Genomic DNA, 14,535 nt, shown 5'->3' with positions numbered 1-14,535 from the left:
AAATTAAACGTAACTAGGAAAAACTATATATTGTATTTTTAGTAAAATTATTTTTTGCTTTTTAGTAAAATTATTTTTAGCGTTGGACTACACTTTTGATAAGTGTTTGAAACTATTATTAAAAACAGTTTTATCAAAAGCAAAATTTGGCTAAAAATAAGCATGATTAATTTTCAAACGCTTATAAGTGTTTGGTAAACTTATTGGCTCTATTTGGCTAAGCTTATTTAACCAAATTTTGCTTTTGAGGAAGCGTTTTTATTTTATTTTTAGTAAAATTATTTTTATATCCTCGTCCAGTCATTCGGAAATCGATATAACAAAAAAATTAAAATACACTCATTTGTATATTTAACGAGTCGTACCTTTATTCACAAAATATGTCGAGTCATAAATACCTAAACTATCTGCTACAATCTCTCTAACAAAATTTTCAAACAAAAATGTATCTTTTCAATTACTGAGTCGCACATCCATTATCGATCACAACATATACCGAGTCACAATACTTAAACTATCTCCTCTAATTTCTCTAACAAATATCTATGAAAAATATATATTTTCGACAATAAATATACGCATTCACATATTTACTTGTTTAATTTACAAATTACGATTAGTATATATATATATATATATATATATATATATATATATATATATATATATATGAATCACTACATTAATAATTACTATTTAATATTTAAAGAGCTGTCTATTTTGGTTTTTTTTTTATAATCATGCTTATTTTATCAAACGCTAAATCTGATTTAGCTATCAGCAAAAGCTAATTTAAAAATAGTTCACCAAACACTTATCGCTATTGAAAAAAGCAGTTATTTAAAAAAAAAAAAAAAAAGCACGTTTTTAAAAAAGTAAAACTATGTCAAACGGTGTCATTGAGCCGTCACTTATTATATTCTAATTTTTATTCTCTCTCTCTCTCTCTCTCTCTCTCTCATTAAGAATTAAGCGTCTTGTTTTGGGTATGATCTTCTCTCTTTTTTGTGCTATATTTTGACTATTTATTTCATGATTAAAATTTCTCTGCGCTACATGTTCACATAATTTTGCGGAAGAAAAGTTGTAGCAAAATTAAGAGTCCTCAAGTAGTAATAAATACGTAGTTATATAAGTGTACGTATGAGATAAAAATATCCATTTTTCTGGTGCCTCCGTCAAGTGACGGATCTAGAAAAGCTAACCAAGGGGAGCAAATTTGAAAAAAAAAATTAGGAGGGGCTAATTTGAAAAAAAAAATTCAAGTGGGGCTAATTTGTAAACTTTTAGGGTAATTTTTATAAAAATTGACTAAAAATGTAAAAAAACAAATTTGAGGGGGGTCACGTGGACTCCATGTAGATCCGTCACGAGAAAATTAACTGAATGCATTTATAAAAAGTTGGTTTTAATTCTATACCCTCATCTCATTTTTCTTTTCTTTTCTATTTATTTTTTTAGTCCAAAACATCAAAATTACTTATATGCCCATATTTTTTTTTATTAAAAATAAAATAGAAAACTTGAAAATTCCAACTCTCCTCCCGCTCAGACCTGTGAACCTAGCGAACTTGAGAAGGGTTCTCACCTGAGAAAGAGGAGAAACCACACCCGACCACAGGAAAAAAAAATCCGGCCAAGTTAGAGAGAAAGAGAGGCGTGGGGTGAGTGAGCGGAGAGAGAGAAGACGCTGAGAAGATTTAAAGGGGGACGAGAGACACCGGCGGCGCGCGGAGGACGAGGTGAGACACCGGCGCGCACGGAGGACGAAGGCGGCACGCAGAGGATGAGGTGAGACACCGGCGGTGTGCGGAGGACGAGGGCGGCGCGTTGAGGACGAGGTAAACTTATCTTGAACGGAAATTGTTTATGCTCTGTCACCATGTTGGTTGTTTTATTTGAAGTGACTCTAATGTATAATTTTTCATAAATTTGATTATGGTACATGAAATACAGAGGAATTTATTGTGATTTGTCAAAGCAAACTGATATGAGTTTCAGCTCATGGAAGTGTTATTCTAGTCTTCTCTATATTGCAGATCAAGTCTTTGTTACGCTACGACATCGCAAACAGATCTACGCTGCTCCTCATCTTGTTTTCATCTCTGATTACTTGCCTCTTTCTGGTAAGCTTCTTCACTGTATACTCGCATTCATCAATATTAATACGGTTACCCTATCAATCATTAATTATCATAAAAGTAACAAAAATCGCAGAGGAGAAATGATTTTGTTATAAATATCCAAGTCTGTTTGCAGATAAGGTTATTTTGTGGCTATCGGAACAGTTGGTGCTCAACATCTTTTGATTCTTACTTTGACTCTTGCTAGCAATTGGTAAGCTTTTGTTGTACTCACTTGGCTTGTAAACATTCATTAACACTCCCATTTGACTCTTTTCTTTTTTGTTGTTGTTTCATTTACTTGTTCTGCAACATTATGGCTGTTAATTTTGTGTACCTTAACATTTTTGTTGAGATCGTGGTGTCGTTAACATATATTTATGTTTTGAGTTATGAATTATAATGTGGGTTTGTAATTGAAATGAACAAAGTGTGAATCATCATATGCTGAAGATGAATGGGGTGGTTGGTTCATGTCTTTTAGGAAAAAAAAATGGTCAAACTTCTGTTGTATTTTTTTTTACGTATCGCATCATCCTCTAAAGAATTTTGAATGAAGTCACCGGTGAGTTTTAAGTGGTTGTGTATTGGTTTTATATTTAGGTACCCAATGAGTTCGAGTTTTCGCCAATCCATTATAGAAGCGGAAAAACAACAAGAAGAAAATGAAGATAATCACGAAGAGTCTATAGACGAAGAGAGTGTGGAGTACACGTACGAAGAAGATAACGGAAATGATGATGGTTCGAATGCATCAGAGGAAGAAGAACATGAAAGTGACGACGATGAAGAGTCGTCAAATGATCGGATCATTCAGGTAAAAACACATAATTTATTGCAATAAAATGTTACTCTACTGCTCAGTAGAGCAGATTCTGCTCCAGTCTACAGCTCAGTAGAGTACTCTACTGAACTGTAGAGTAAACAATATTAATAGAATTATAGTTTTTATTCTATCTGACAAAAGCAAAATTAAGAAAAATAATAATTATAACTTGTTTACTACTGTTCTTACGTTTTTTCAGATCAAAGATTTAGAATCATTGAAGCCAGTTCTTAAAGAGGACGATTATTTCCCGATGAAGATCACCATAAGAAGTAATTTTGAAGAGTATTGCAAACTTATCAAGAAAGGTTTGATCAGGAATGAGTTTGAGATTCTCAAGAAGACGCAATTCGGCCATCTTCTCACTGTTACTAAACAATACCAACACTCGAGTCAAATGATGTGGTACTTTGTTCTTCGTCAGATTCAGACAAAGAAGAAAAAGGAAATGTGGATGATGGTTAATTCAACACCAATGAGATTTTCAATGGAAGACTATCAAATGATTACGGGGCTCAACTTCACTCATGTTTCAGATAGAGAGAAAATCAAAGATGAAGCATCTCATAATGTACGCCTCGCGACCGAGTTTTTTGGTAGGAAAAAAATCAACATTGATAATTTGGTGTGTGAACTCGAGAAAAAACCCGCGAGAACCAAGAAACTTAACTACGACAAGGTTAAGACCGCTCTTCTTTTATTTTTGACTGGTGTCTTATTCGGGTATGAGAAAAAGACTCCGATTGAAGATTGGATCGTTGGGCTAGTTGATGATATTGAAGTGTTCGATCGATTCGATTGGGGTGTTGAATCGTACAAGTGCACATTGGCGGCTCTTAGGAAGGACGTAAAGGCAAAACTAGAAGAACACTCAAAACATAAGGAGAAGACATATACGTTTTTAGGATTCGTGCATGCTTTTCAGGTATGATTTTCATGTTTTATCAATATTAATAGTGGTCTAATGGCCAATAGAGCCGCATTAAATTGATCTACTTACCAGTAGATCAGCTCTAATGGCCACAATTAGTTGATCTACTGACCAGTAGAGCTGATCTACTGGTCAGTAGATCAATTAATCATGGCTCTACTGACCATTAGAGCTGATCTACTGGTCAGTAGAGTAATATGAATTATTTTGAATGTTGTATTAAAATACACTTTTTTTTTGTAGATATGGATATATGAGATGGTACCTGCAATAGCAAAAGAATACGCTGAAATGATTAGTGAAAGTACGTATCCACGCATTTTACGATGGAAAACTAAGACGTGGAATAAACGAAACTCTCCTAAGTTGAGCGATATTTCCAACACTATTGCAAAAGAAGAGGTAAGTTCATATAATAATGTTCATATAATATGATTAATTATTAAAATATTTTAAACCATAAAATATTTATGATTTTTATCTTATATACAATGTAGATCATACAAGGTTTGTTGCTTCCAACGAGAAAAGAGAAGAAGATATTACGTGGATCCACTAAATTGTTGGACGAAGATGACGAAGTTCTTGATTCTTTGGTGCTAAAATTCAGCTCGGGTGCATTAGTACAAAGAAATATGAACGATGTGCCTCCCGTTCACATTGTTACTCCTCCACTTGATGTGCCTCCGGTGCCACCACCAATACCGCAAACTAGTACGTCTCCGCCAAATGTATCATCTACACCTCTTCATATGAACTATGGTACGTCTCCGCCGATCGTATCATCTACACCTTTTCATGTGAACGATGTCTCGGGTGTGCTCTTTAGTCAATTAAAAAGTTATTTTGACGAAAAGTTTAGTGACTTAAAGAGTCATTTTGATGAAAGCTTGAGTCAATTGAAAAGCACACTTATTCACGAGATTCGATCCACGGAGTCTCGTAGTTGCGAATTTCAAGACCGTGACCGCAACTTCACAAGGAATGAAACATTTGGGGATGATTATCATGATCATGAAGATCGCGGAGAGTATTACTTGACACCACCACGAGTTGTTGAGGAAGAGGAAAGAAATACTCACGACGTCGGTGGGCGGCCATTTAGAAACAAAAAGCGCTCCTTGTATTTGCAAACTCCATATACGAGAAATATGAAGTTTCGTCGAAATCATGGCCTCGAGTTTGCTCCTTTACGTGAGGTATCGCATAGCAAGAATGCTTTGTTCGAGGAATTCATGAGAAAGTCGTATAGTGGAATTCCGATTGAGTGCGGTATAACGAGTCATAACAAAGAATTTTTCGAAGGCATCATTAAGGACGGTGCATGGTTTTCAAGCGAGGTATGTATTTAGATTTTTTAATTTTTTTTTTTGTATTTAGATATCTATTTTAGTTGATAATTCATAACTTTTTCTCTCTCTTTATTATGAAGCAAATCGATGAAGCAATGTACGGTATACGGAAGCGGCAAAATAAGTTCAATGAGATCTTTGATCAAGATGTTGTATTTTTGGACGTCAATTTCACACAACTACTCATATTTGCCATGACGGACAAAGGTCAAGATGTGAATTACAAATGTGATGAAGGTTTGCAATCTTATTGGGTAGGTCAAACACCTAAATTAGGTAAATCTTGGAAACACATGAAAGCATTATACACCATTCATCTTGTGAATGGTAATCATTGGGTGGGGGTTAAAGTAGATTTACAAATATGTGAGATATTTGTTTTTGATTGCAACATGAAATTGTGTGATGAATTTGATGTTGGAGCTTTTATGGAACCGCTTTGCATAATGATGCCGATCATGCTTAAGCAAAGTGGTATGTTTGATGAGCTTGGCGAAAAATTAAGAAGTCCATGGCCGTGTAAGCGGGTGAAAGATTTGCCACAAAATAAGAAGTAAGTGTGTAGATGCTATTTACAATGTCTATTTGTTAGGTAATAAACTTTGTGTTATTTTTTTAACTTTTGTTTTTTTTTTGTAAACAGGGGAACGGATTGTGGAATATATGCAATCAAATATATCGAGTTTGATTCCACCGGAGTAGGCTTTGAAGATATAAACGATGCTAACGTTCCACTCTTTAAGAAGAAGATGGCCGTTGATATTTTTGAAGGCAATTGGGAACTTTGACTTATATTCAATATATGTACTAGTTAAGTATATTATGTGTCTTGATACTTATTGTTTTTAGAAATTAATATGATGAACAAGTCCTTGAGAATGTTTTTATATAAATGCAAGGTTCTACCGAGCGGTAGAGCTACTCTACTGGTCAGTAGTTTTAGTAGTTCTACTGAGCATTAGAGCTACTCTACGGGTGAGTAGATCAATATTACTCGTCACTCTACCGAGCATTAGAGCTACTCTACTGGTCAGTAGATCAATATTACTAGTCACTCTACCGAGCATTAGAGCTAATCTACTGGTCAGTAGATCAATATTACTAGTCACTCTACCGAGCATTAGAGCTACTCTACTGGTCAGTAGATCAATTAATTAGAATAAGATTCATCTATAATATGTGTCCTATGATATATTTGATTAAAATTAGTGAACAATTAATTAGAATTAGATTCATCTATAACATTAGTGACAAATTTATTAATATTAGATAGTTTCATGTATGATAACAAAGTCATATGAATAATTTAAAATTAATGAGCTTCATCTATAATATGTGTCCTATGATATATTTGATTAAAATTAGTGAACAATTAATTAGAATTAGATTCATCTATAACATTAGTGACAAATTTATTAATATTAGATAGTTTCATGTATAATAACAAAGTCATATGACTAATTTAAAATTAATGAGCTTCATCTATAATATGTGTCCTATGATATATTTGATTAAAATTAGTGAACAATTAATTAGAATTAGATTCATCTATAACATTAGTGACAAATTTATTAATATTAGATAGTTTCATGTATAATAACAAAGTCATATGACTAATTTAAAATTAATGAGCTTCATCTATAATATGTGTCCTATGATATATTTGATTAAAATTAGTGAACAATTAATTAGAATTAGATTCATCTATAACATTAGTGACAAATTTATTAATATTAGATAGTTTCATGTATAATAACAAAGTCAAATGAATAATTTAAAATTAATGAGCTTTACCTATAATATGTGTCCTATGATATATTTGATTAAAATTAGTGAACAATTAATTAGAATTAGATTCATCTATAACATTAGTGACAAATTTATTATTAATATTAGATAGTTTCATGTATAATAACAAAGTCAAATGAATAATTTAAAATTAATGAGCTTTATCTATAATATGTGTCCTATGATATATTTGATTAAAATTAGTGAACAATTAATTAGAATTAGATTCATCTATAACATTAGTGACAAATTTATTTAATATAGTTTCATGTATAATAACAAAGTCAAATGAATAATTTAAAATTAATGAGCTTTATCTATAATATGTGTCCTATGATATATTTGATTAAAATTAGTGAACAATTAATTAGAATTAGATTCATCTATAACATTAGTGACAAATTTATTATTAATATTAGATAGTTTCATGTATAATAACAAAGTCAAATGAATAATTTAAAATTAATGAGCTTTATCTATAATATGTGTCCTATGATATATTTGATTAAAATTAGTGAACAATTAATTAGAATTAGATTCATCTATAACATTAGTGACAAATTTATTAATATTAGATAGTTTCATGTATAATAACAAAGTCATATGAATAATTTAAAATTAATGAGCTTTATCTATAATATGTGTCCTATGATATATTTGATTAAAATTAGTGAACAATTAATTAGAATTAGATTAATCTCTAACATTAGTGACAAATTTATTAATATTAGTTAGGATCATGTATAATATTTTTAAGTTTTATATGACTCTACTGAGCAGTAGAGCTACTCTACTGGTCAGTAGATCACAATTACTAGTGACTCTACTGACCATTAGAGCTACTCTACTGGTCTGTAGATCAATATTACTTGTGGTTCTACCGAGCATTAGAGCTACTCTACTGATCAGTAGATCAATATTACTAGTGGTTCTACTGAGCATTAGAGCTACTCTACTGGTCAGTAGATCAATATTACCAGTGGTTCTACCGAGCATTAGAGCTACTCTACTGGTCAGTAGAGCAATATTACTAGTGGTTCTACTGAGCATTAGAGCTACTCTACTGATCAGTAGATCAATATTACTAGTGGTTCTACTGAACATTAGAGCTATTCTACTGGTCAGTACATCAATGTTACCAGTGGTTCTACCGAGCATTAGAGCTACTCTACTGGTCAGTAGATCAATATTACCAGTGGTTCTACCGAGCATTAGAGCTACTCTCCTGGTCAGTAGAGCAATATTACTAGTGGTTCTACTGAGCATTAGAGCTACTCTACTGATCAGTAGATCAATATTACTAGTGGTTCTACTGAACATTAGAGCTACTCTACTGGTCAGTAGATCAATGTTACCAGTGGTTCTACCGAGCATTAGAGCTACTCTACTGGTCAGTAGAGCAATATTACTAGTGGTTCTACTGAGCATTAGAGTTGCTCTACTGATTAGTAGATCAATATTAATATCACTACAATTTAAGAAAATGAAAGCAATAATGCATGGTAACAAACATCCATGGACATACGATAAATAAGTCAATTCAAAAAAATACATATAAGCATCTTTATTTTATTGTATCAGTTCTTGCGTTTTTTTGATGGTGTCGATCTAGCTTCTCCTCCATTCAAAGGGCATCTTGATATGTTATGTCCAAATTGATTGCATTTTGAGCATCTATTCTTCCGCATCTTCTCTCCCACTGAAGGAATTCTCTTTGTCTTATTCCAGCCTTTTCTCTTATGAACTATTGGAGGTATAACATCAACCAACTCTGCTTCTTTAGGGATATCCCACTCGCATTGTGATGGAACCGGGTATATTTTTTCTGAATACGCAAGCGACCATAAATCCACTGTGTAATACTCAGAGCTGTAATCACGCACATTCTCCAAGGTCTTCAAAGCTGCTAAAGCATGTGCACATGGAAGTCTATCGAGATCAAATACACGACAAGTACAACTTTTTCGACCCAAATCTACAACCGCATCGTACGTCCCACCAATGACCGAGAACTCATACATGTCAATGGGTTTTGCCGTCATTGTTTGGGCCTTAATGAATCTCCTACGAAGAATAGTCTCAACCTCTGGTGTGAAAGTAGTGTTGCACGATGACGCTTCATTTCGATGCTTGTAGAACCAATCCGATGTCAACTCTATAATGGCGTCAAGCATGGAAATTAGTGGGTACTCTCTAGCTTCCTTTAAAGCGTGATTAATCGACTCAGCTCCGCCCGTTGTCATAATATTATACCGATAACCACCAAAATAAGCTCTAGACCAGTGACTCACATCCATATTTGTAGTTAAATATGTTGCAAGTTGATTGTACCTGTTTTGAATCTCGCTCCATGACTCGTTGAATCGCGAAACTTGGTATGCTTCAGCCGCCCGTAGAAATAGATCGATGGCATCCGAGCAAAAATAACGTGATTTGAGATTTTGCTTGATATGCCACATACAATATCCATGTCGTGCATTTTTGTAAACTCTTCCCAACGCGTTCTTGATGCTTTGATTTCTGTCAGTAATGAAGACGACATCGTCATCATCTCGTACGATCTCTTGAAGCTTTGTTAAGAACCATATCCATGCATTGTCATTCTCCGAGTCCACAACAGCCCAAGCAATAGGATAACAATGACGATCACCATCTTGTGCCGTAGCGACCAACAAACAACCTCCAAATTTTGTTTTCAAGTGCGTCCCATCTATCGCAATAACTTTTCTCATGCATTTGTACCCTCTAGCCAACGCTCCGAATGCTAGAAAAAGATATTTGAACCTGTTTTTTAAAATATATAAAATTTAGTGAATATTATGAATAATAAACACATAATGTACTTTAAAATAAGGAGTTGCAAAAGATATGAATGAAAAAATAACCTGGTATATTCGTCCAACTCTAAATGAGTGATTGTGCCGGGATTAACATTTTTCAACATGTACAAGTAAGATGGGAGCAACTTGTAGCTCTCTTCCGTTGAACCTCGCCTAAGATTATTGGCAAGTTGTTTTCCCCTCCATGCTTTCCAATAGGAAATCTCAACCCCTTGCGAGTTCATCATGCCCATTATGCCCTTCGGTGTTGGTGTTTGCTTAATTTCTTGGAAGTTCTTTTTCACCACCTCTGCGACCATAGCAGCACTTGCTTGACGGTGTTTCTTTTTCCGTTTATCCAAACTACAAGTATGAACATTATGATGTGTTCGAATACTGAAGAAGTTAGTGTTTGCCAACTTAACTGCTCGTAGATGCCAACTACAATGCTCCCGATCAACACAATCAACCACAAACACTTTCTTACACGACTTTACTATCTTCATTTCAAAACAATTTTTAATCGCCGCGTCCAACAACATATTTTTCAATTCATCCTTACTTTTGAAATGTTGGCCTATTTCAAAGTTTGTACCATCTGTGAAGCTATATGGCTTATTAGATGTTATATCGATTGATTCAACGTCGGATTCAACAAGAAATTCCGACTCTCGGAACATTTCTGATGGTGACGTCGGTAGTAAAGTAGACGTGTCTAACTCATGTTGTGGGAGACTTGATCCTCCTACTACTTTGGTGGTTTCATCTTCAATGTCTTCCATTGTAGCTGCAACCACATTATTATTATGTGTTAGTATACAATAAAAATGATAAGCATTAAGATTGTTGAAGGGTCAAATTATTACCTGTTTTCAAAGTGTTGTTATGATTTCCTTCTAAATCATTACCATTTGCGTCACCTTCCTCAACTTGAGTTTCATGATTAACTTCAAGTTTCTCTATGAATTCTACACGGAGTGAACTTCTACGGTTTTTTTCATCACGATCCATCAAGAAACCGTATACATCATCGTCATCTTCTATGTAGATAGGATCGTATGCATCCCATGAAGTTGACATAAAACTTAGCTTCAAGTCTAGCTTACTTTTATCCACTTTGAGTTTCACATACAATTTTTCAATTAAGTCGGCTAACTTGATCTCGATATTTATGACGATGATGCGAGCCATCTTCTTTTTTCCACTTTCCATTGTAATAATCCGTTATCGTAGTCTCCGTCATTATCTACAAAATGATAATTAAAAATTAGAATACTAATGATAAATTTAATATACAATATGAAAATTTAAAAGTAGAACACTAATAATAAATTTACTATATAAATCTACTTTGTTCATGAGATATAACTATGTCACTCTACTGCTCTACTGATCTAACTCTCGAACTCGAATGCTTAAATCAAACTCTACTGCTCTACTGATCTACCTCTGGAACTCTACTGCTTAAATCAAACTCTACTGCTCTACTCATCTACTGCTCTACTGATCTACTGCTCTACCTCTGGAACTCTACTGCTCTACTGATCTACTGCTCTACTGCTCTACCTCCGGAACTCTATTGCTTTACTGATCTACTGGAAATTACCAGTATCAGTAGAGTTCGACGATCATCTTCAACATTCGAAAATATTTTCCAATCAAAGTTTCATTGAGTTGGATACATATTTTTCTGGTTCAAAACTAACAAAGTTTTCAATCTAACACAACAAAAAGAAGTATCAAACTCGAAATATAAAAATTTCATTCATGAAACTACCTAAACACAAAGCCCTAATTTGTTTAGGGGTTGAGTTTTTGCACCGTCAATATCGTCGCCGTCGTCGGAACTCGACTTCGCCACCGGAATGTCTACCGCCCGAATGAAGCTTGACTCGATGATTGGTGTGGTGTGCAAGCGAGAACCCGTGTGTACCAAGCATGTACGAGCTGTTTTTTTTTCTTTTCAATATGCGTTCTGAAGAGCTGTGCTGTTTTGTTCTAAAAAAAAATAATAAAAAAAAGAAAAAAAGAAAAGGGTATATTGAGAGAGGTATAGAGGGTACTCACTTAAAAATGAAACTTTTAAGGGTACGGAGTAAAAACCCTCAACTTTTAAGGGCCAAAAGCTAAATTAACCATCCGTCACAGACTCCATCATCGATCACGATCTCGAATCGGGCCGAGATCTAGTGCGAAATGGCAGAGTGTGATGGCGATCGTTGTCTCCGCTGCAACGCCAGAAGACCAGAGCGTTTTTAAGCCCACTTACGCTTTCGGTGTCTCCGCCGTGTTAGGTTCAAGGAATTACAAGCACAGCACTTTTCTTCCACGGGTATGCGCTTGTGCGCTTGTAGATTTGTACTGTAATTTTTATGCCCTGATCACACAAACAAGGTGCATGATGAATTGTCTCACAAAAATAAAGCCATGAACAACGCTATTATTTTGTTATGTTGAGCAAAACAAATTGTTTAATTTCATTTTAAAAAGAGATTATATTTGGCACCAATTGACATTGCTTTACATTGTTGGGTTCCAGACATATATTTGCTAATTAATAATGATAAATGATAATCGTAAATAATCATTTTCTAGTCTGAATATTTGCTATTCCGATATTTAGCAATTTTTTGTTTCGCCTGGGAGTTGTTTTTTTATTAAAAAAATATTGGATAATGGTTGCTAAAAGTAAGGAATCATTACCTGGTTAACTATTTTTTTTTTCTTTATTATTAAATTATATTACATGTATTTGTTAAAGGGTGAATTAGGTTAATTCTATAAGCGTGAACGTGTGGCTATTCACCCAAACGTTTTCAAACATTAGCTACATCAAAATATCATAATTTGATTTGGGCTAGAAAACTAGAGACCTTTTTTTAATTAATGTAATAAACTGAACATTATTAATAATAAATTTTGTATATTGATATATATATATATATATATATATATATATATATATATATTTGCAAGTATTTGTTGTAACTTGCAACTAACCCATCTTCTACCGCTTTTTAAGAATTTAGGTCAAATTTTATTTTATTAAAGAAATAGTCTACCAAACCGAAGTTAATAAAATTAACTGTTCCGTAACTTAAATTTATTGAACAATTAATTTAATTAATTTCGACGTGATGGACTATTTTTTTAATAAAATAAAACTTGAATTATTTTTTAAAATGAAAGCGGATTATGGGGTTACTGACCTAATTGTTCTTATAAATTTTTGTGTGTGAATTTATGAAAACTATATTTTTGTTTTAGTGACAAACTGCGAATGGAACAACTTCATATATTTACAGACAGTGCCGCTTGGGCCCTATTAGTTTCGAGCATTGACACTCTTATTTTTATTTTTTACTATGATCCTCATTAGTAATTTAATCGTCTATAAATAGACTATTAGTAGGTATTATTTGTGACTCAACTTTCCGATGACGACCTTGAACCATATTTTAATCATCAGTATTTTTGTGAGATTTACGTATTTGGTTGGGTCATCTGCAACCAGGAAGTCAAAAATATAATTATTTTTTTATATTAAAAATTACAGTTCCAACGTCAACTTGTAAGCTACCGATTTTTTTAACCTGTATATCTTACAATATACAAAAAAAAAAAAAAAAATGTATATTAACCTGTTGGACATTTTGTTTTACAAAAGTAGGGAATTGAATTATGCCCTCAAGTGACAGATAAAGGGGTAATAAAACCAATCCAAAGTCCTCGGAGGTTACGACAAGAATTCAAAAAACAAAAAAGTTAATAGAATGAAAACAAATAAAATCTGTCGCTGAGCAAGTCATTTGAGATCGATAGATGTCCACGTTTAATTCGATTAGCGTAACGAATTAGTAAGCACTAAATTGAAAAGGGAAAATAAAATATAAATTTTATAGGTTTTAGTGAAATATCGTGTTTAAAAAAAATGTCGAGTTCATATTTTTTTTTTAATTAAAATGACGAATTATACTCTGAAACGGATAACAGTTACAAATCTCTCTTTCATTGATATTAATTTTTTTATAAGAAAAATTGAATCAAATCCAAACTAGTACCCTAATTTTTAAACTCTCAATTTTAAAATAAAAATAGTCTTAAATTGAAGTTAAATACTAAAATTCATATCTCTCCACATATTATTTCATTCCGTGTTCGAATTACAATTCTGAATCCTAGATTCCTTGTTCGAATTTGTGATTTTGATGACCATCAACTGTCGATTTTTATTCATTTGCATTTTTTGTATTTTTCATGATTAAGAGACTATTGTCTATTTTTTTTTAGTTTTTAAATAAATTACATATATGACGCGAATGAATAAAATAACTGGTGCTTAGATATAAATATTATAGTCAACATCAATGAAAATTCAATAAAAATTCAATAAAAAGAAAATTCGTGACATTGTTATTTATTTTAAGTTATAATTTCGTCATTTTGGTCAAATACTCTATATTTTTTAAAATTAAAAATTAAACTCTACATTTCACTCAAATACAATATTATATATATATATATATATATATATATATATATATATATATATATAACAAAAAAAAGAAGAACTATGTATCAGCAGTACTGCTGTGTAAACTAAAAATAAAAAACCAAACCCCCAACTCAACTCTGTTGGGAAATATTATCAAAGATGAATATGCAATTTAATCAAATATCCATTTAGAAACTCGAA

General features: G+C 32.8%; 1 protein-coding gene across 1 annotated transcript; it reads right to left on the bottom strand.

Moving 5' to 3' along the window:
• Nucleotides 1–8,597: 8,597 nt before the first annotated feature.
• LOC149390401 (uncharacterized) lies at nucleotides 8,598–9,062 on the bottom strand. The gene has a single exon (XM_089619766.1). It carries the CDS (start codon nucleotides 9,060–9,062, stop codon nucleotides 8,598–8,600), a length of 465 nt encoding a protein of 154 aa, XP_089475892.1.
• Between the last annotated feature and the right edge of the window lie 5,473 nt (nucleotides 9,063–14,535).

Source organism: Urtica dioica, chromosome 7 (assembly GCF_054948205.1).
Source record: "Urtica dioica subsp. dioica isolate 48M chromosome 7, U.dioica_male_clone48M_v1_H2, whole genome shotgun sequence".
Lineage (NCBI taxonomy): Eukaryota > Viridiplantae > Streptophyta > Magnoliopsida > Rosales > Urticaceae > Urtica > Urtica dioica.
This window is presented reverse-complemented; position numbering and strand designations above follow the sequence as displayed.

Bases quoted from the DNA above. Each gene is read 5' to 3' on its own strand.
- LOC149390401 (XM_089619766.1), bottom strand. From the start codon at position 9,062: ATGACGGCAAAACCCATTGACATGTATGAGTTCTCGGTCATTGGTGGG.